This window comes from Dictyostelium discoideum (genome assembly GCF_000004695.1).
Source record: "Dictyostelium discoideum AX4 chromosome 4 chromosome, whole genome shotgun sequence".
Taxonomy (NCBI): domain Eukaryota; phylum Evosea; class Eumycetozoa; order Dictyosteliales; family Dictyosteliaceae; genus Dictyostelium; species Dictyostelium discoideum.
Window position 1 is genome coordinate 4,265,663 of NC_007090.3, and position 21,638 is coordinate 4,287,300.

General features: G+C 22.0%; 11 protein-coding genes across 11 annotated transcripts; 5 read left to right on the forward strand and 6 right to left on the reverse strand.

Moving 5' to 3' along the window:
• Window positions 1-238: 238 nt before the first annotated feature.
• On the forward strand, window positions 239-978 carry DDB_G0286267 (hypothetical protein; the record flags this gene model as incomplete). The annotated part of the gene is made up of 2 exons (XM_632726.1): window positions 239-311; window positions 413-978. 2 exons carry the CDS (start codon window positions 239-241, stop codon window positions 976-978), a joined length of 639 nt encoding a protein of 212 aa, XP_637818.1.
• Window positions 979-1,605: 627 nt separating this feature from the next.
• DDB_G0286269 (hypothetical protein) lies at window positions 1,606-5,095 on the reverse strand (the record flags this gene model as incomplete). Its single annotated transcript, XM_632727.1, has 2 exons — window positions 1,606-4,565; window positions 4,780-5,095. The coding sequence occupies 2 exons, from the start codon at window positions 5,093-5,095 to the stop codon at window positions 1,606-1,608; spliced, it is 3,276 nt and encodes a 1,091-aa protein (XP_637819.1).
• An 825-nt stretch (window positions 5,096-5,920) lies between these two features.
• Window positions 5,921-8,230, forward strand: DDB_G0286271 (hypothetical protein; the record flags this gene model as incomplete). Its single annotated transcript, XM_632728.1, has 3 exons — window positions 5,921-6,686; window positions 6,894-7,761; window positions 7,972-8,230. The coding sequence occupies 3 exons, from the start codon at window positions 5,921-5,923 to the stop codon at window positions 8,228-8,230; spliced, it is 1,893 nt and encodes a 630-aa protein (XP_637820.1).
• Window positions 8,231-8,530: 300 nt separating this feature from the next.
• Window positions 8,531-9,355, reverse strand: DDB_G0286273 (hypothetical protein; the record flags this gene model as incomplete). Its single annotated transcript, XM_632729.1, has 2 exons — window positions 8,531-8,739; window positions 9,352-9,355. 2 exons carry the CDS (start codon window positions 9,353-9,355, stop codon window positions 8,531-8,533), a joined length of 213 nt encoding a protein of 70 aa, XP_637821.1.
• A 559-nt stretch (window positions 9,356-9,914) lies between these two features.
• Window positions 9,915-10,465, forward strand: DDB_G0286337 (hypothetical protein; the record flags this gene model as incomplete). The annotated part of the gene is made up of 2 exons (XM_632730.1): window positions 9,915-9,963; window positions 10,308-10,465. 2 exons carry the CDS (start codon window positions 9,915-9,917, stop codon window positions 10,463-10,465), a joined length of 207 nt encoding a protein of 68 aa, XP_637822.1.
• A 551-nt stretch (window positions 10,466-11,016) lies between these two features.
• On the reverse strand, window positions 11,017-11,172 carry DDB_G0286275 (hypothetical protein; the record flags this gene model as incomplete). Its single annotated transcript, XM_632731.1, has 1 exon — window positions 11,017-11,172. The coding sequence occupies one exon, from the start codon at window positions 11,170-11,172 to the stop codon at window positions 11,017-11,019; it is 156 nt and encodes a 51-aa protein (XP_637823.1).
• A 1,381-nt stretch (window positions 11,173-12,553) lies between these two features.
• On the reverse strand, window positions 12,554-13,046 carry proB (profilin II; the record flags this gene model as incomplete). Its single annotated transcript, XM_632732.1, has 2 exons — window positions 12,554-12,906; window positions 13,025-13,046. 2 exons carry the CDS (start codon window positions 13,044-13,046, stop codon window positions 12,554-12,556), a joined length of 375 nt encoding a protein of 124 aa, XP_637824.1.
• A 1,711-nt stretch (window positions 13,047-14,757) lies between these two features.
• Window positions 14,758-14,934, reverse strand: DDB_G0286339 (hypothetical protein; the record flags this gene model as incomplete). Its single annotated transcript, XM_632733.1, has 1 exon — window positions 14,758-14,934. The coding sequence occupies one exon, from the start codon at window positions 14,932-14,934 to the stop codon at window positions 14,758-14,760; it is 177 nt and encodes a 58-aa protein (XP_637825.1).
• Window positions 14,935-15,430: 496 nt separating this feature from the next.
• On the reverse strand, window positions 15,431-15,619 carry DDB_G0286319 (hypothetical protein; the record flags this gene model as incomplete). The annotated part of the gene is made up of 1 exon (XM_632734.1): window positions 15,431-15,619. One exon carries the CDS (start codon window positions 15,617-15,619, stop codon window positions 15,431-15,433), a length of 189 nt encoding a protein of 62 aa, XP_637826.1.
• Window positions 15,620-17,253: 1,634 nt separating this feature from the next.
• Window positions 17,254-19,246, forward strand: DDB_G0286277 (hypothetical protein; the record flags this gene model as incomplete). The annotated part of the gene is made up of 4 exons (XM_632735.1): window positions 17,254-17,913; window positions 17,992-18,219; window positions 18,320-18,545; window positions 18,645-19,246. 4 exons carry the CDS (start codon window positions 17,254-17,256, stop codon window positions 19,244-19,246), a joined length of 1,716 nt encoding a protein of 571 aa, XP_637827.1.
• A 992-nt stretch (window positions 19,247-20,238) lies between these two features.
• DDB_G0286341 (hypothetical protein) lies at window positions 20,239-21,476 on the forward strand (the record flags this gene model as incomplete). The annotated part of the gene is made up of 4 exons (XM_632736.1): window positions 20,239-20,263; window positions 20,347-20,504; window positions 20,577-21,106; window positions 21,215-21,476. 4 exons carry the CDS (start codon window positions 20,239-20,241, stop codon window positions 21,474-21,476), a joined length of 975 nt encoding a protein of 324 aa, XP_637828.1.
• Between the last annotated feature and the right edge of the window lie 162 nt (window positions 21,477-21,638).

A 21,638-nucleotide genomic window follows, 5' to 3' on the forward strand; every position in this document is an offset into this window, starting at 1 on the left:
AAATAGAAAAAAGATTATTTTATTTATTTTTTATTGAAAAAAAAAAAAAAAAAAAAAAAAAAAAAAAAAATTTTTGTCCAAGAAAAAAAAGGATTTTTTGACACATTAAATTACAAGACTTTTTTTTTTTCATGATTTTTTTTTTTTTTTTTTGTTTAATTTTTTTGATTTTTTTTTTTTTTTTTAAAATCATTTTATTCTTAAAAAAAAAAAAAAAAAAAATCAAGTTAAAATAAAAATGAGAAAATATTCAATTATTTCTTTATTAGTTTTCATGGCAGTATTTGCTTTGATAACTGTATCTTATGTAAGTAAGTATTTATTTAATAGTTGAAAAAATAAAAAAATAAAAAAATAAAATTAATTAAAAAAAAAAATAAAAAAAAAAAAATAAATCAAAATTTAATTTTAGAACCTTGGTCTTATATAAATGAATTGAGTACCAATGATCCGCTTAAGTGGTATCCATATGTTGAATGGTACCCTCTTAAAGCTACATTTTTTGGTGGAATGACTGTAAAATATACAAATTTTGATTCACAAGCCAACTTAAAGTATTTTATTCAACTTTGTAATGCTTCATTAGCATTTGCAATTTTGGCATGGATTGGATCTATTGTAATGATTATAATATCAATAGCTGACATAATGGAAAAAAAAATCCCAGAAATTTGTAAATTTTTAGGTTGGATTGTATTCTTGTTTAGTTTGTTATCCTTTTCAATTTATTTAGGTACTCCTTCAGCAAAGATAAAGGATTGTAGAATGAGTTTTTTGGGTTCAAAAGATTGTGATACACTTCCTATTTACCAACAAAGATTAATTGGTACATATATCGATTACAATCGCCAATATGAAAGGGAAGTAGAATATAAATTTGGATTATCAGCTGGTTTGATTTCTATTGTCATCGCTTGTGCAGTTTCTTTATTTGGTTCCATATATAACCTCTTCTTTTTCAACCATCAAAATGTATAAAATAAATAAATAAATAAAAAAAAATAATAAAATAAAAAAAAAGTGATTTGTTAAGTGAAATAACTTTTAATACCAATTTGTTAACAAATTAATGATTATTAATATAATTCGAATAAAAATTAATAAATATTAAACAAGTAATAATAAAAAAAAAAAAAAAAAATTGATAATTAAATAAAAAGAGATTTATGGTGTGAATTATCTTTTTATAAATAGGTATTTAATAATATCTATTCAAAATTTTTTAAAAATTATTTATTTAAGTTTATCTTAGATATAATGGTGTGTAATTACTTGTGTGTTCAATACCAAAAAAAAAAAAAAAAAAAAAAAAAATCAAGTTATCTCTGAGATACTAATTCTAATTAAATTGCCAATTTTTTTTTTTTATCAAAACAAATAAAAAAAAAAATAAAAATAATTAAAAAAAAAAAAAAAAAAAAACAATCGATAAGATTTAAACAAACACTGAAAAAGATATTATTAATAAACTTGAACAATAAATTTATTGTGAAAGATATATGTTAATTTGGTTATTTATTAAATTTTTTTTTTTTTTTTTTTTTTTTTTTTTTTTAAAAAAAATTTATATAAAAATTGGAAATTAAATTATTTTGAAATTATTTTTTAATTTTCATAAGTTCTATTTTGTTCTTGTTCATCCAATAAGATGTGAGCAGGCATTTTTTTACCAAGACCACCTCTCTTTTTAATGACTATAAAAACGATAGCACCAACACCAATAATAACAACGACAACAATGACGACAACGGCAATGATACCATTTTTGGAGATATTAACATGAATTCCTCCTTTCTTTGGTGGTTGACATTTAGAGTATAAATCACTATCGACAGTGTTATCATATTTAATGATTCTCCAAGTTTCAGTTGAACCATTATTTACCTTTGTAATTAATAATGGAGTGGAAAGGTCAGTGTTTGTGGTATCAAAAGTTTCGAAACTCCAACCGGCTGGGAAGTAATAAACATTTGAATTATCACTTTCTTTTGATAATGTAGTTAAATTTAATCCATCAATGTTTGTATAGGTGGTTGAAATTGTAAATTGATTCAAATAGGATTGATCAGTGAATAATCTTGCAATTGAATTATCACCAAAGAAGTATTTGTTATAATAAGCATTTGAAAATGGACCATCTGATTTACTACCATTCAATGAAATGTTTGCAATATTCATTGATGAATCGGTGAAACATAATTCAACACCATCAACTTTATTGGTGTATTTATAGGATTCTGCTAATTTATCTTTACTATATTTCCAAATGACATTATTTGATTTTGTTATAATACCATCTTTATCTGTATTTGTTACTTGAATATTAATTGTAAAAGTTTTTAATACTTTTGGATGTTTTTTAGTATCAATAGTTTGTAAAGTAAATTCTTTATCAAATGATTTTGGACCATATGGAACATCATCATCGTCATCATCATGATCATTAACTTGTTGTTCTAAATTATCAGTTTTAATTTCATCTTCTTCATCTTTATCCTTTTCATCGTCATCATCATCATCATCATCATCATTTTCTATTTTTACAATTGTACAATTTGTTGGAATATTAACATTTGTAAGAGTAGAAGTTGAGTATGAATAAAAATCAATGGTTTGAATTAAAGTAGTTAAAGATTCAGATTGATTAATTAAAGAGATTGTAATATTAATTGGTGAAGCTGATTCTCCATTGGTTGACCAAGTATGAACAATAGCATGAGTTGAATTTGTTGAACTCCATTGATGAATTGTATCTGTGAGTTTTGAAAAAGTCTTTGGTAAAGTTGAAATATCAGATAATTGATTAGCCAATGTTGAAGAGTAGTGATATTGATTTTTAACATTCTCAAATGTTTTACATTTATGGTCGTTGTTTGTTGAGCCCCATTGGGTAACTGATTGATTCTTATTATAGACTGAATATAAATCTGATGAATGATATCTACCAATGGTAGTAGAGGTAGTATCAATTGAAGAATAAATCTCTTGATATTGTTGAGTATAACCATATTTCAAATTATTAATTGTAATCATTGAATCATAGGTAGTTGGTAAAGTTGGAATACAAGATTCTTCATTAAAATCTTTAATCTTTGTTGGAATTGAAATAATATCAAATAAGAATATATCTATTTCTTTCTTTGTTGTTGTTGTTGTTGTTGATTCTTCATTTGAAGAAGTTGTAATAATTTCAACAGCAACTGGAATTGACATTGTTAAACTATTTAAACCATGTCTGAAAAGGAATTGCCAACCTCTTGCAAAAGTGTATAAATTAACAGATTTATTATTATCGATAGCTGTATTCCATTGGTCAACAGCAACTGAACGTCTAGTTGTTCTAGTAACAAATGTCCATTGGAGATTTGATGCATTTGTTAAGATTTCAATGACAGTTTCATCTATTAAATCACTTGTTTTAATTTTATTATTATTACAAGACAATGTGAATGAATCAACATTGAATGAATTTAAACCATTATTTGAAATACGTGAATAAGTTTCACCTTTTGTTTGTTCGATAATGAAAGCATCCATTTGTAAACTTTGATCATGATACCAATTATTTACACTATTTAATGAGGAGTCTACAACTTCTTCAAAGACTGCTGAAAATTCTGTATTGTTTAATGAAAGGGTAGTGGCATCTTCTAATTTTAAATCTTTTGGAAATTCAAATGATCCATTATCTATTGGTAAATCTGGGCATTTGTCATTTTCACAATCTGGTTTAGCAAATGAACTTGGTAATGCTTCTAATAAAGTCCAACCTACAAATCCAATGTTTACATCAACTGGTTTACTTTTACCATCAAATCCAACATCACCTTTGAAAATGATACGAACTGGAATATTATTTGGAAGGGAAATATATGTGGTAATTTTAGCGTTGATTTCTACTGTGATATTAACATCGCTATTTACAATATTTTCATAACTACCAAATGTTTCAACAATTTCTTTTTCTAAAATACCATCAAATGTACATTCAGTTGTAATTGGATTATTTTCTTTTAATCCTGATAATAATTTCATATTTAATTTATTAATTGTATTTTCTTCATTAGGTGTTGGTGTTTGTGAATCAGTTGATGATGGTGATGATGAATCAGTTGATGATGGTGATGATGAATCAGTTGATGATGGTGATGATGAATCAGTTGATGATGATGATGATGATGATGATGAATCAGTTGATGATGATGATGATGATGAATCAGTTGATGATGATGATGATGATGAATCAGTTGATGATGATGATGATGAATCAGTTGATGATGATGATGATGAATCAGTTGATGATGATGATGAATCAGTTGAGGATTCAGTATACAAAATTGAACATTTAGTTTTTCCATCTTTGTGTTCACATGTAAATTTGGCACTATCAACATTACCAACCACTTGGTTAAAACATGATTGACCACCTAGTGACTTGATTAATGTAATATCGATTTCACCAGTTAAATCAAATTTTGAAATAGCTTGGATTGGTGTTGTAATAGTATCATCGATTGAATTTTCAAATACTGAACAACTAAATCCTCTATCAATTGTTTCATTTCCTTTGGATTTTTTAGATTAATTAAAAAAAAAATTTCAAAAGTTTTTTTTTTTTTTTTTTTTTCCACAAATATTTGTGAATATAATTTAAAAAAAATAAATAAAAAAATAAAATAAATTTCCAAGTTAGTTTTTTATTATTTTTTTTATTTTTTTTTTTATTTTTTTTATTTTTTTAAAAAAAAAAAATAAAATAATTATATCTAATTTACTTACTAACAAATAAATAATTTTCTGGTTTTAAAAAATCAAAAGATGAACCCATTTCAGAGTTGGTTGGATAATTGTACCATGTTGAATTAAAATTTATTGAAGAAGTTTCTGAAGTCCAATCGGAATAAATTATAACATCTTCAAATTCACGAACAGTTATTTTTTGACTATCAAAGTTGTACTCCTTACTTGAGAATGTAAAACCTTCTAAATAATTATTGTATGACACATAAGAAACATAATTTGGGTTAATCACTGGAAAATCTTGAGATTTTACATATAATAAACCTATTATAAAAAAAAATAATATATATTTCATTTTTTTTTTTTTTTTTTTTTTAAAAATTATTAATAAATAAAAATAATAAATAAAAAAAACGATTTCTTGAAAAAAAAAAAAAAAATTGAAAAAAAAAAAAAAAATTAATTTAAAAATGCTTTAAAGGCTTTTCAAATAAACTTGACAAAAAAAAAAAAAAAAAAAAAAAAAATTATAAAAAAAAATTATAAAAAAAAAAAAATTTTTTAAAAAAAAAACTCTGGACTTCCAGGGTTCTATTATTAACCCCTTCACTTTTTAAGGGAAACTGAAATAAATTAAAAACGGGAAAAAAAAACAATTAAAAAAAAAAATCAAAGGATATTTGGAGGTTACGAGAAAAAAAAAAAAAAAACAACTTCAGTTTGAACTGGGTCTCGCTCAGTTTTTGAAGAAAAAAACCCAAAAAAAAAAAATATTATAAATTTATTTATTTTATTTATTTATTTATTTATTTATTTATTTATTTATTTATTTATTTATTTTAAGGAATTATTTTTTTTTTTATTTTTTTTTTTTAAAAAAAAGACCTTAAAAGTTAAAAATAAAAAAGATGAAGTTCGAGCTTGAAGAGCACCATTCCTAAAATTTTTAAATTTTGAGAAATTCTTTGTTTTTTCTTTTTTTTCTTAATTTTAATTTTTTTTTTTTTTTTTTTTTTTTTCTTAAAAATTTAATTTATTTTTATTTTTATTTTTTTTATTGTGTTAAAAATTTTTTTTTTTTTTTTTTTTTATTGATTTTTTTTTTAACCTTTGTTTTAATATTCATACTATTTTATTTAATTAAATAAAATAAAAAAAAAAAAAAAAAAATTAATAAAAAATGGATATAAAAAATTTTATAGTCGGGGATGATGACGATGATAATGAAGAAACGATTGACAAAGAATTAACACAACAAATCATAACAATCTTTAAAGATTTTAAAGTGGATGTAACCCAAACATCAAATTCAAAAAATAAAATAGATGAAAACCAAATCAATCAAAGTAGTCAAGACAAAATAGAAGAAATTATGAAAAGAAAAGAACTTCAATATGATGAAGATGAAGATGAAGATGATGATGTAATATATGGTGATGGTGATGAAGAATATTATGAAGAAGATGTTGATGATGATAATGATGACAATGAAAATGATGAAAATGATGAAGATGATGAAGATGATGATGAAGAATATTTCGAAGCTGATAACACTTCTCCAATAATTAAAGCTAACAATAGCATTAATAATAATAATAATAATAATAATAATAATAATAATAATAATAATAATAATAATAATAATAATAATAATAATAATAATAATAATAATAATAATAATAACAACAATGTAAATAGTATCAATGTAAATAATAATAATAATAATAATAATAATAATAATAATAATAATAATAATAATAATAATAATAATAATAATAATAATAAAAATAATTTCCAACCAATTGTTGATAAAACATATAATAATATTAAATTACCAAATAATTTCCCACCAATTACTGATAAAATACAAAATTGTAAAAATTATTTTAATGAATCAAATTCTAAAAAGAAAACTGGAAAAATTCTATTCTCTATTGATATTTCAGGTAAATAATTTATTAAATACTTTTATTAAATATTGAATTGATTTTGATATATTATATAACAATAATATATCAAAATTAATACTTTTTTTTTTTTTTTTCTTTATTTTTTTTTTTTTTTTTTTTTTTTTTTTTTTTTTTAAATACATATATTATTATTATAATAATTTATAAACTAAAAAAAGTTTTATTTTTTTAATTTTTTTTTAGAATTAATTGAAATTTCAACAGATTCAAATTTTTTAAACTCACAAAATATTTATTCACTTGGTCAATTGGCAACAATTGAAGATGCACTTGTTGATATGTTGGTTGATTTAGGTGATCCTTTACTTGGTGAAAATTTTGAATCAATTAGAGTTTATCAAGATATGGCAAGAGTAATGTTGAAAGCTAGTGCTGAATCAGAAATTCTCTCACAACAAGAGGCTCAAGAGTATATTAATTCCAATTTTACTCTACCACAAATCAATAGATTATCACCAGTGTTAATTTTAAAAGGGGCAACTATTGAAGATGAAGTTAGATTCAAAAAATTGGGTATTTTAACATTGGAACAATTAAAAGAGTCCCACGATAGAGCAGTCATTGTAAATGATGGTAGAATGTCATTTTATAGTTTTATGGCAAAGAAACTTTTACAATATAAATCACATCTCAAAGAGATTGGTCAAGATGATAGTGCTCATTTAGCAACCACCATTTTGAAAAATGTTCCAAAGATACCAGATCCAATCATCAAAGTTTATTACTATTGTAGTTTAGAGGTGGCAGAGTTTATTAGACTCAACAAATCAATTAAATCTCCAAAAACTCTATTTGAAGAGTATACTAAAGTACCTGTAAACATTAGATTCAATCATCCTTGGAGAAAGATTTTCTTTACCTATCACCAATCAGCCTCTCGTTTTTGTGGTACTTCATCTCCAACTGATCTTGATGTCTATTCTTATTTGGTTTGGAGAACAGCTTCCTCAAGAGGTTTAGCTTCTGAAAATTGTATTAATGGTGTAAAAGCACTTCAATTATTTTGGAATCCATTACCATATGATTTAGATTTAGGAATTTATTCAAAAGAGTATTTTTTTTAAAAAAAAAAAAAAAAAAAAAAAAAAAAAAAAAAAATAATAATAATAATAATAATAATAATAATAATAATAATAATAATAATAATAATAATAATAATAATAATAATAATAATAATAATAATAATAATAATAATAATAATTTACATTTTACTAATTTTTTATTTTTATTTTTTATTTTTTTTATTACTAATTTTATTTAGGTTTGAATGTAAAGTTGAAATTAATTTAACAGAATTATTAAAAGATAAACAAAATTTAGTTTATTATTGTTCAAGAAAAGAAGGATCAAATACATTGGAAAAAGATGTTTGGTTAAAAGCAACCAACAATGATATTCAAAGATTATCTAGAAATAATTTCTGGGATCTTTATACAAATGGAGAAGATCCAAAGTTATCAATCCCACACCTTTCATTGGTTACTTTGGATGGAAATATTTTGGTTGATGAAAACTTTTAAATCTTTTCTTTCCTCCACCTATCTCCCCTTGTCTTTCCTCCTATCCTCCCTCCCCCCCCCTCTCACTCCCCACCCACTTTGTTTTATTATTATTTTTTAATATTAATTTTCTATAATATATATGTATTTGTTTATTTAAACTACTTTTTTTTTTTTTTCAACACAAATCTAAAAAATAAAATGTATATCTTTTAATCTAATATAAAAAAATCTTTTTTCAATTAAGTAATTTATTTATTGGAAACTAAAATCTTACAATTATTTTTATAATAAATTATGAATTAATTCGTTTTATTATTATTAACATTTCTTACTATCATTATTATCTTTATCATGGTATTCACCATTATCATCAGTTTCATTATCATCAGTTTCATTATCATCAGTTTCATTATCATCAATTTCACTATCATCGATTTTACCATCATCAGTTTCACTGTCATCAGTTTCATTATCATATAAACGCACATTTAAGGAATTTGAAAATATTGAGAAAATTTTTACATTGTCTTAAGTTTAAGATTTTCTATTGTTGATTCTATTGGGAGAATGTGACAATCCAAAGTATCTTAAGGTAAATTATCATCAACACCATGAAATGTCAATGAAATGTTATAGTTTCCTTTTTTGAATTAGTTATTCGCATAAAGCTCACCTTTTACTTTTGGAGAATGTATAGGCAATTTTTATTTATTAATCGGATATGAACTTTCATGAATGATTTGAAGTTTCTCTAATTCATTTTAATTAATCAAAAAAAAAAAAAAAATTTTATTTGATACTTTATTTTTAAAAGAATAAATAAAAAAAAAGATTAGATTATTATCACCATTTGATTCGTAATTAAATCAATGAATTCAATAAAAAGTGAATTGTTGAAATTAATTTGAAAGAGATACAAATATTAACTGGATTTAGTATCGAAATTAAATCTGTTGATCTATTAAATTATTAAACCCAAATTCTTTTTTTTTTTTTTTTTTTTTTTTATAAAAATTAACACCTACTGAAAGTAAATTATATATTTAAAAAAAAAGAAAAAAAAAGAAATAAATTTTTATAAAAAAAAAAAAAAATAAAAAAAAATAACCAAATAATAAATCAATTTCTGAAAGAGATACCCATTCTAAATGGGGTTATTAATTTTTTTTTTTCTCAAATTTAATTCTTCATTTTTTTTTTTTTTAATAATCTGTAAATGGGTTTTTGTATGTTAAACTATTTTTTTTTAATATTTTTTTTAGTCTGCTATATGGTTGAATTTAACCTTAAAGAAGCACCAGATTATTTGATTTGATGGCACTTCTTTTCTTTGGTATTTAACTTAAATGTTAATTATAATTTTAATTTTTTTTTAATTTTATTGAAATATTAAAAAGTGTAAAAAATTTGAATTCAACATTTATCTTTAAAAATTGTCTCGGAATTTTACCTGATACAACACTTTTATTATCATGGCCATTTTTGTAAATGAAATTTTTTTTAATTTTTTAATTTTTTTTTTTTTTTTTGCCGAAATTGGTTTATTTTAATTAAAAGGGGTTAATTTTAGATTTCTTTTAAATTTAAAAGTAAATAAAATTCAATTAAATTACTATTTAGTATTTTTAAAATAAACTGTCATTTAAGATAGTTATAGATTTTAATAAAAAAATAACAATAAAAAAAAAAATATAAAAAAAAAATGAATTTAGAAGAGGAGCTACTTTTTTTAGAGCCACCACCAATAGCCAGTAATAATAATAATAATAGTGGCAGACAATAAAATATATAAGAGATTTGTTCCGCAACTATATTTAAAACAAAAATTGATCCAAAAACCATTTTAAATTTAAATCAATATTTAACTCTATCCATTAAAACAATAAGTTCATCAATTGAAACAAATAATAAATTAAGTAAAGATCAAAAAAGAATTAATGAACACCAAAATAATCAAAAACTAATAAGTGATATTAATAATAATAATAATAATGACAATAAAAATAAACTCTATAGATTTTATAAATAGTAGACATTTAAATTTATTACAATCATATTAATAATAATAATAATTATAATAAAATAAACTCTATAGATTTAATTAATAGTAGACATTTAAATTTATTACAACCATTCCCATTGCCAACAGTGAATAATGATCAAAATAATAATAATCAAAAAAATAATAATAATAATAATAATAATAATAATAATAATAATAATAATAATAATAAAAATAATAATAATAATTAAAATAATAATAATAATAAAAATAATAATAAAAATAATAATAATAATAAAAATAAAAATAATAAAAATCCAAATAATAAAAATAATAAAAATTTTAAATATATATATTTAAATTAAATTTATAAATATTTTTTTTTTTATTTTTCAACACAACATTTGATTCAACTTTAATTTCACATTTACATTTTCTTTTTTTTTTTTACAAGGTAAATTTATAACAAAAAAGTAAAAGAAAAAAGTATGAGTATGGGTATACCCAGAACGACCAACAGAATCAATAGCGGAACAAACTTTTTGTTTTAGTTTACATCGACCATAGCATAACGAATGTCGAACTCTGGTGGATTATTAAAGATATGGGCCAATGGATGTCTTGCAGGGTATACGTTGATACAACTGACTTGGATACGATCAGTTTTCTCCTAACAAATCCAATGATAGATTGCGAAGTTTAAAATTTATTCTTCAAATAAACCATATGGTTAAAAAGATTGTTACAGATTTACCACCTGTGATAACAATGGGTTGCATCAACCAACTTCAGAGCGTAGATTTCATGAATTCTCTAGGGTGGCTTGTTGAGATTTTGTCTCATTTTCTTTTTCCGAGACACCATTTACTGGATAGATTTGAAGGGTAAGAATTGATTCATGAGCTGCAATTGTTTCGATTGTGATGCTGGTGATTTGATGTTGTAGTTGATGTTGCATTTGGTGCTGGTGATAATTTGAATGATTACTTGAGAATGGATTTAAAAAATTGAATAATTATTGAGTAAAAAGAGAATGTAAATGAAAATGAAAAAAAAAAAAAAAAAAAAAAATTTAGTAAATAATCAATCTAATTCGATTTTACATTGATTGAATTAAAATAGATTTTATAGTTGTTATCTTACATAGATTTGAATATTTGTGAAAATATCTGTAAATATAAGAAAATCATTATTTTCAAACATTTACCACTGAAATAAAAGGTTTCAAGTTTTTAATTCTACATTTTACTGGTCCACCTCTTTAAACTTTCAAATTTTTTGTTTTAAGATAAATTCAAATATTAACTGGATGTGGTATTGAAATTAACTCTGTTGATCATTTTAAATTATTAAATAAAAATTCTTTAATAAAAAACACTGCAACCAAATATCAATATGTTTATTTTAATTTTTATATTATGGTTTTTATTTTTATATTTTTTTTATTTTTTATTTTTTAATTATATTTATTTATTTATGTATTTTTTTTTTTAATCTGTTTTTAAACGGCTTGATAAATATGAATTATTTTTATTAAACGTTGGTTAAAACAGAATTAGAATGAGAAAAGTCACCTGAAACAAATAGAACTTTATCAAATCCATAATTTTCCACTATTAAAGAAATTGTGTGCCTTATTATAATTATTATAATTGTTATTATTTTTTTTCTAATTTGTTACCTGCAACTTAGGTACCATCTTTTGAAAAAGTGCGGTTATGGCCTTACCTTAGGAACATTGAATCAAGATAAGTGTGCCCAAACAGGAATATCAGTAGCCCCTAAAAGAGCAGCTGATGCGAAACTAGCACCAAGTTAGTTGTTATCTATTAATTAAATAATCATTTGATTTAAAAAAAAAAAAAATAATTAAATTCTCACCCCCATTAATAAATTTTTTTTTTTTTTTTAATCTTGAATATTTAATTTCTCAATCTAATTCTTTTTTCACCAACATTTGATAAAAATAATTCACATTTATCAAACCGATTAAAAACTGATAAAAAAAAAACATATTTACCCAAAAACTAATTAAAATATAAATCAATATTTATTTCTGGAAATTAAGTTATTAAAAAAAAATCAATTAACAAAAAAAAAAAAAACAACCACACAATCAAAAACTATAAAAAAAAAATCTTTACGATAAATCAAACTAAATATGTCAACACCTAATTAACAATCAACATGAACTTTTCAATGTTTGTGGGTTCTAGTTTTTCTTTGTTTATTTTTAGAAAAAAAAAATATATTTTATATATATATATAGAGTTACAACATTTTTTTATTATTATTTTATATATTATTTTACGTTATTTATTTTTGAAAAGAATACTAATTTAACAGTTGTTGTCAATTAAATAATCGGCTAATTTTTCAGCAATGTTAGCAGCAGCACCTGGTTGTAATTTGTCATCATAGACAGCAACGATGATACAAGTTAAGGTTTTAACGCAAACAACACCACCAGCACCTAATTTACCGTAAGCAGATCTGGTGTCACTTTTGATGGCCATATATTTCTTACCAGCAACGTGGATGCCAGTTGCGAATGCAGCTCCATCCTTTTGAAAAAGTGCGGTTATTGCCTTACCTTCAGCGACATTGAATCCAGCTGAGTGTGCCCAAACACTACCGTCAGCAGCACCTAAAAGAGCAGCTGATGCGAAACCAGCACCAAGTAAGTTGTTATCTATTAATTAAATAATCATTCGATTTAAAAAAAAAAAAAAATTAATAAAGTTGAACATCACCAACAATATATTGTGTGGAAATTAAGAAAATGAGGAAAGAAAAAAATTAACACCTACCGACGTATGCTTGCCAAGTCATTGTATATTATATATTTATTAAGAGTTTTGAGTGTATGAAAATGATTTGGAGAAAAAAAAAATATTAAATTTTTATACTCGCCCACCCTTAAAAAAATTTTTTTTTTTTTTTTAATTTTTTTTTTTTTAGTTTTTTTCATAATTTTGGACACCCAATTAAAAACCCACCATACTTTGGGTTTTTTTTTTTTTTTTCTTTTTTTTTTTTTCTTTTTTTTTTTTTTTTTTAAAAATATATTATTTCTCAACAATCTAGATTAATCGAATTTCATTTATTTTCGTCTGCTAAATTTTTGTGCCACCATTGGGATAAAAGAAAAAAAAAAAATATATAGTTCATATTTACCAAACTGTTTGGTAGTTTAAAAACTGATAAAAAAAAATAAAATAATTATTAAGGTTTAACATAAAAAAAAAAAAAAAAAAACATTATTTATATAATCAAATTAATAATATGAGTAACTCATTTCTACTTTTATTATTTAATATATAGTAATTTTATTAGTTATTTTATGTATTTGAAAATTCATGTATTTGTTTATTTGTCATGTGATAAATTTTTTTTTTTTTTTCTAAATTTCAAATAAAAAAATGGTTTAGTTTTTGGTCATATGAAATTCTTTATTTGAAAAAAAAAAAAAATATCTTTATTTTTGTTTTAATTATTTTTTTTATATTTTATTTTTTTTTTTTTTTGTATTGATTGGATATTTTTGATTTTCAAATAAATTCCTTTTCTTCAAAAAAAAAAATAAAAAAAATAATTTTAAAAAAACTATATTTGCAGAAAATATAAATTAAAATGTGAGCATGAGGTCGAGTGTTGAGTTGAATCATATATATCTCAGGAAAATTAATTCTAATTAGCCTTTTTGTTATATTAATATTAAAATTAAAAAAATAAATTATAATTATAAAATTAACAATCATGAAAAAAAAAAGTTTATGTTCATCATTATTGATAATATCATATGTTGAACAATAAAAAGTAACATCACCAAATAATCTGGTTCTTCTTTATAGTTGACCCCAACCATCTTTAGGTGGCTATTAAAAATGTTTAGATAAAAATAAAAATAAAAAAATAAAAAATTTAAAAAAAGGTAATAATATGACAAAAAAAAAAAAAAAAAAAAAAAAAAAAAAAAAAATTAAAAATGTAAACGTATATGTGAATTCAAAGTTGAGTCAAATGTTGAGTAGATATATGTAACTCAAATTTTTCACCCTTTGAACTAAAATAAAATTATTAAACCAAAATTAAATATATAATAAAAATAAATACATATTAGATATTGTTTTTTGATTTTCTTTCAAATAAAAGCGATATTGTAATAATTATATAAAAGTAATGAGAGGGAAAAAAAAAAAAAAAAATATTTTAAAAATATTTTAAAAAATTTAATTTAAAATATATAATTTTTTTTATTTTTGTTATTATTTGGATTATTATTATTAATTATACATTTGGTTGGAGATGTTGGTACTGTTAGATTTTTTTTTTTTTTAGATATTTGGCAGTTGGTTTTGTTGTTGTATCTTTTTTTTGAGGTTGTTTAACTAATGAACTCTTTGAAGATGGTTTTAATTTATTTGCAATTTTCTTTTGTTGATTTATTATTATTATTATTATTATTATTATTATTATTATTATTATTATTATTATTATTATTATTATTATTATTTGTTACTGGAGATGTTGATATTAGATTTTATTTTTTTTTACATGATTTGGTAGTTGATTTTGTTGTTGTATCTTTTTTTGATGATGGTTTTAGTTTTTTTAATTTTTTTTGATTATCTTCTTGTGATGATTTTCTTTTGTTTGATTTTTTATTATTATTATTATTATTATTATTATTATTATTATTATTATTATTATTAAACATTTCTTCATCGGTTTCTTCTTCACTATCGTTATTATCTTTATCATCAGTTTCGCTATGATCAGTTTCACCATGATCAGTTTCACTATGATCAGTTTCACTATGATCAGTTTCACTATGATCAGTTTCACTATGATCAGTTTCACCATGATCAGTTTCAAAATCATTTTCATCAAAAATAAAACTATTTGAATTTAATGTATTACTAAAACCATCATTATCTATATTTGAATTATTAAAACCATCATCATTATTATTACAACCACTTCTTTCCAATTGATTGTATTGATCCAAAATATCAAAATTAAGTTGGTGTATTTCTTTTCAATATCTTTAATAATACTCAAACAAACATTTGGGTTTGAATCACCACAAGATATATCAGAAAAAGGTAATGGATCATATACGCGATGGTTAGAGGCATTTGAAAATATTGAGACAATTTTTACATTGTCTTTGGTGTAAGACTTTCTATTGTTAATTCGGTCGAGAGAATGTGTCAATCTAAGTATCTAAATGGTAACTTATCATCAACACCATGAAATGCCATTGGAATGTTATAATTTCCACATTTGAATTGGTTATTCACACAAAATTCAATATATTCGTCAACTGTTAAGGTTGGATCCTCTAGTTTTGGAACATGTGGAGGTGAATTTTGATTAATTAATTGAATATGATATTTCATGTCTGATTTGATTGTATAAAATTTGGATGTAGATTCTGGTTGTGGGAAATTGTGGTAAGGAATGGAAGAGCACAAATAAAGGAGATATTGTGACCATTTTCAAAATAACCATGAAATTTGACCAATTTTGTTGGATCACAAATGGATCTTGATGAATTCAATTGACTTCTAATCAATATTGTATTTTCTTCATTGTACTCTTTGATATTTGGATCAACTCTTTCAAGGGAAGCGCGATTATTTGACCAATAATTTAATGAGAATTGCCACCACTATAAAAACAAGTTCTACCTGATTGATTCCAAATCCTTTCAAAAAAATCTCTATCAATTTTATTGGCTTTTTTGTGACCTGTTGTACCACACCTCTATTGTAAAAACATAATTTATAATATTTTAAATCATAACTAAAAAATAAATGAATTTTTTGAAAAAAAAAAAAAAATTAATAAATTAATAATTTTAGTATATATTAATTATTGTTATTACAACAACAACTATTATTTAGTGTTATTAAAATAAATAAAATAAAAATATATCAATTTTAATATTTTTACATACCAAGATTCAAGTAAATTTGTTTTTAAAACTTCATCTCTTGTTACAATTCTATTTAATTTAAATTTTACTTTTTTAAATTATAAAAAAAAAAAAAAAAAAAAAAAAAAAAAAAAAAATTAGCAAGTAATCTATATTACATTGATTTAATTTATAAATTTGATTTTATAAATAAGAAATAACTTACAAAATTTCAATAAAATATCAATTCCTCTAGAAATGATTCTTTTTTCATAAAATTCTAAAATTAATTTTTTAAAATCATTGGAACTTTTATTTGATAGGTATTCTTTTTTTTTTTCAATATTCTTAAAATATAATGCTTTACCACTTCGATCATTATCAGAAATTGATACTAAATTTTTTGTAATATTATTTTTTAAACATCTTCTTAAAAGTTCAAAAGGTTTATCATATTCAAATCGTGGATATATTTGAATATTTGTGTAAATAAATAGTTTTTGGTTAATAGAATTTTTATTTGAAAAAAAAAAAAAATAAAAAGAAATTTTTTTTTTTTATTTTTTTTTTATTTTTGTTTAAGAGTAGTTAATTTTTTTTTATTTTTTTTATTTTAAATTCTTAAAATATATTTTTATCTATTTTTTTTTGATTAGATATTTTGATCTTCAAATAAAACACAAAAAAAAAATATTTATTAAATAATGGATATTAAAAAAAGGAACTTTGGGGAAAAAGTTGAGTTAATTTGGAAAGATATATGATTAGATTTTTATTTAACAAAATATGAAGTTTTATTCAATTTCTTTATTAAATATTTAAGCGATATTTTTTTTTTTTTTTTTTGATATTTTGGATATTTTGAAAAATTAAAATATTCAAATGTTATCATATTTCCCTTAAAAAAAAAAGGATTTTTAAAAAATGTGGGTTGTTTATTATTTGAAAATAATAATATCAAAAGATATTTTAAATTATTTTTTTTATTTTTTTTTTTTTTTTTCTGGAACCCAAAATCAATTTAAAACATTAATTTTTTTTTTTTTTTTTTTTTTTTTTTTTTTTTTTTTTTTTTTCTAAAAAAAATCAAAATAAAAAAAAATATAAAAATAAAATATGAAACCAATAGTATTATTAATTTTAATTATAAATTTATTATTGGTTATAAATTTAGTTAAAAGTGATGAAAGTTGTTATTTATTAAAACAATCATTATTATTTTATAAAGCTCAAAGAGCAGGTAGATTACCAGATAATGATATTCCATGGAGAGGTAATTCAGTATTAAATGATAAGAGTGCAGGTTCATCAGTTGATTCAAATGGTGATGGAGATTTATCAAAAGGTTATTTCGATGCTGGTGATGGTGTTAAATTTAACTTTCCAATGGCTTATTCAATGACAATGTTGGGTTGGTCCTATTTAGAATATTCTGGAAATATTGAAAAATGTGGTTTAGCTTCACTTTATAAAGAAGTTTTAAAATGGGGTACAGATTTCTTAATTGCATCACACACATCTGATAATGTTTTTGTAGTTCAAGTTGGTAATGGAGATGTTGATCATTCAGTTTGGCAACCACCAGAAGATATAAACTATGTCCGTCAAATTTATACCATTGATCCAAGTAATCCAGGTACTGATATTGCAATGGAAGCAGCATCAGCATTGTCAGCAGCATCATTAGTATTTAAAACAAGCGATCCTACCTATTCAGCCAAATGTTTACAACATGCTCAAAAATTGTATTCATTTGCAATTACATCACAAATGAAAGTTTGTACTGCTTCCAATTTTTACCAATCATCAGGTTATTGGGATGAAGTTACCTGAGGAAGTATTTGGTTATTCAAGGCAACAAATAATCAAACCTATATGAATAATGCTGCTTTATATTATACCTATGATAATACTAGATATGCAAATGAATTTAGTTGGGATAATAAAGGTGTTGGTGCAATGTTATTATTATATCAATTAACAGGTGAATTAAAATATAAAGATAATTTAGAAGCTGCATTTAATGTTTGGCAACCAGGTAGTACATCAAATGTTATTACATATACAAAAGGTGGTTTAGCTGTAAGAATTTTTTTTTTTTTAAAAAAACTTATTAATTTACAAAAAAATTTACTAGAATACTAAAACTTTTTTTTTTTTTTTTTATTTTTAAAAAATTAAGTGGTTACGTGAATGGGGTCCATGCCGTTATTCATTAGTAATGGGATTCCTTCAATCTGTTTATTCAATAAAAAATGGAGGTGATTCAAAATATAATACATTTTATAAAAGTCAATTATCATATGTTGTAGGTAATAATACCAATAAGCAATCATTTATTACAGGTTATGGATCAAAAGCACCAAAAAATCCACATCATCGTGCTGCTCATCATTCAACAACTAAAGGTAAATTATTAAAATATTAATAATTCTTTTCCAATTCTATAGAGTTAATTTTTTTAATTTTATTAATATTTTTAATTTTTTTTTTTAACATCATCAAAGATATCAATAATCCAGTAAATAATACATATCAATTACCAGGAGCTTTAGTTGGAGGACCAGGAAAAAATGATGAATGGTCAGATGATAGATCAAACTATGTAACAAATGAAGTTGCATTGGATTATAATGTTGGCCTTGTTGGATCACTCTCTGCATTTGCAACTGGTTCCGAAGCAACCTCATCTTCAACTGGTTCAACAACCCCATCAACCACTTCAACACAATCAACAACTGGTTCAACCACTACTTCACAACCAACAACTGGTTCTACTACTGCATCTCAATCTACAACTAGTTCAACTACTGGAACTCAATCAACAACATCAAAGACAACAGCTTCCACTACAGGTTCTCAATCAACAACTACATCTACTACGTCTCAATCAACAACTAGTTCATCTCAATCAACAACAACATCAAAGACAACAGCTTCCACTACAGGTTCTCAATCTACAACTACATCTCAGTCCACAACAACTTCAAAACTTGGTGAATCAGAATCTGATGATCATCTTGGTGACTCTGTTTCCTCATTCATTGGAAGAGCTGATTCAGTTTTGTTAATATTACTTTCATTAATTTCTTTGATTTTTAATCTTTAGAAAAAAAATTTTGTAACAATACATTGAAAATAATAATAATAAAAAAAAAAACATATTTATTAATTTTGGTTTTATCTAAACCTAATATTTTATTTGTTTTTTTTTTTTTAATTTTATTTAATTCTTATTTTTTTATTTTATTATTCCCTAAAGAGAACAATTCAAAGTTTTTTTTTTAACTTTATTTAATTTTTTTTTTTTTTTTTAAAAATAAAAATTAATAATTAATTTATAGATTATGATTTTTTCTATTTATTATAAAATGAAAGTTTAAAAAAATAAGCGAAGTATGCCCAAATTTTTTTTTTTTTTTTTAATTTTATTTTTAATATAATCATTCTGTTTTTTTTATTCTTATTTTAAAAATGATTTAAAAAAAAAGACAAAAAAAAAAAAGATTTAATTATTTATCATTTTTTATTTTGAAAAATGACGAGAGGGATAGGGGAATACAATAAAAAAATAGATATCAAAAAAAATGATAAGAATTTTTTTTTTTAGAATTTAATTATTTAACTAAAAAAAATTTGGAAAACAGAACCATTGAATCTTTTTTTATTTTTACATTCATTTTTTTTATATTTTATATCATTTTTAATGTTCTATTTTTATATAATAATCCAATTAAAAGATTTTTTTTTTTTTTTTTTTAACAAATTTGGATGTTTCTTTTATTAGTTTTAAAAAAAAAAAATAAAATAAAATATTAAAATAAAATAAAGATAAAATAATAAAAAAGAAAATAAATTAAAAAAAAAAAAAAAAAAAAAAAAATCTAAAAATTTCGTACTCATTCCGGAGTGCTCGACTTTCGATCTTCATGACACACCCGAATTTATTTTTATTTTTATTTTTTTTTTTTAAAAGTTTATTTTTTTAATTTTTTATTTTTTATTTTTTTTTTTTTTTTTTGTTTTAAATTAAATTTTAATTTCAATTCATTTTTTTTTTTTAACAAATAAAACAATTATTAAAATAAAAATAAATATAAAATGTCATCTGATAAAGGAACTGAAAGTATGTATTATAAATTTACTATATTTTTTAATTTTTTTTTTTTTTTAAAAAATACTTATTATTTTTTTTTTTTTTTTTACAAGATAAACCAAAAACCATTAATTTTAATGATGAATTAGATAAAAAAGGTTCTTTCATACGTGTTCAAAGTTCATTCCGTAATTTTATTTCATCAAATCCAGATGCAGAGTTTAAACCAGAAGCAAATCGTTATCATATTTATATCTCTCTTGCTTGTCCAGTAGGTATTAATTATAAAAAAAAAAAAAAAAAAAAAAAAAATATTAATACTAATAATAATTATTAAAATTAGTGGGCATCTTCAGTTTATTTAACTTTAGAAATGAAAGGATTACAAGATGTAATTGGTGTTTCAATTGTAGATTATTTATTACAAGAGGGTGGTTGGCATTTTTCTGAAAGGGAAGGTTCAACAGTAGATAAAATTAATGGATTCAATTTTTTAAGACAAGTCTATGAGCTCTCTGATAAAAACTTTAATGGACGTGTTACCGTACCTGTACTTTTTGATACCAAAACTAAAAAGATTGTCAACAATGAATCACCAGAAATCATTCGTATGCTCAATAGTGAATTCAATCAATTCGCTAAACATCCAGAAATTGATTTAAACCCAACTGAATTACAAACTCAAATTCAAGAAATCTATGATTTCATCTATCCAAATATTAACAATGGCGTTTATCGTTGTGGTTTTGCAATCTCTCAAGAAGCTTACTCTGATGCTTTTGAAAAATTATTTAATGCTTTAGATAAAGCTGAAGATATCTTATCAAAACAACGTTATTTAGTTGGTTCAAAATTTACTTATGTTGATATTAGGTATGTATATTTTTTTTTTAATACTAAAAAAAAAAAAAAAAAAAAAAAAAAAAAATACCTTTTTCATAATACTTACTTTTTTTTTATTTTTTTTTAAAAAAAAAAAAGATTATTTGTCACATTAATTAGATTTGATTGTGTCTATGTTGGTCATTTCAAATGTAATAAAAAACAAATCAAAGAATATCCAAATCTTTCAAACTTTGTTCGTGAAATCTATCAAATGGAAGGTACTAAAAAGACTGTAGACTTTTTCCATATTAAACATCATTATTATGAATCTCATAGAACCATCAATCCATACGGTATCGTTCCAGTTGGTCCAAATATGGACTGGGTTAATGAACCACACAACCGTGCAAACCTTTAAAAAATTTTCAAGGATAAATAAAAAAAATATATGTATTTAATGTTTACTATTACTACTATTATTTGAACCTTTATCAACCAATTATAGTTTGGAATTGTAAAGAATATTAATTTTCTTTATTTGAATTCGAATAAATCTTTTTTAATTTAGATCCAAATTTTT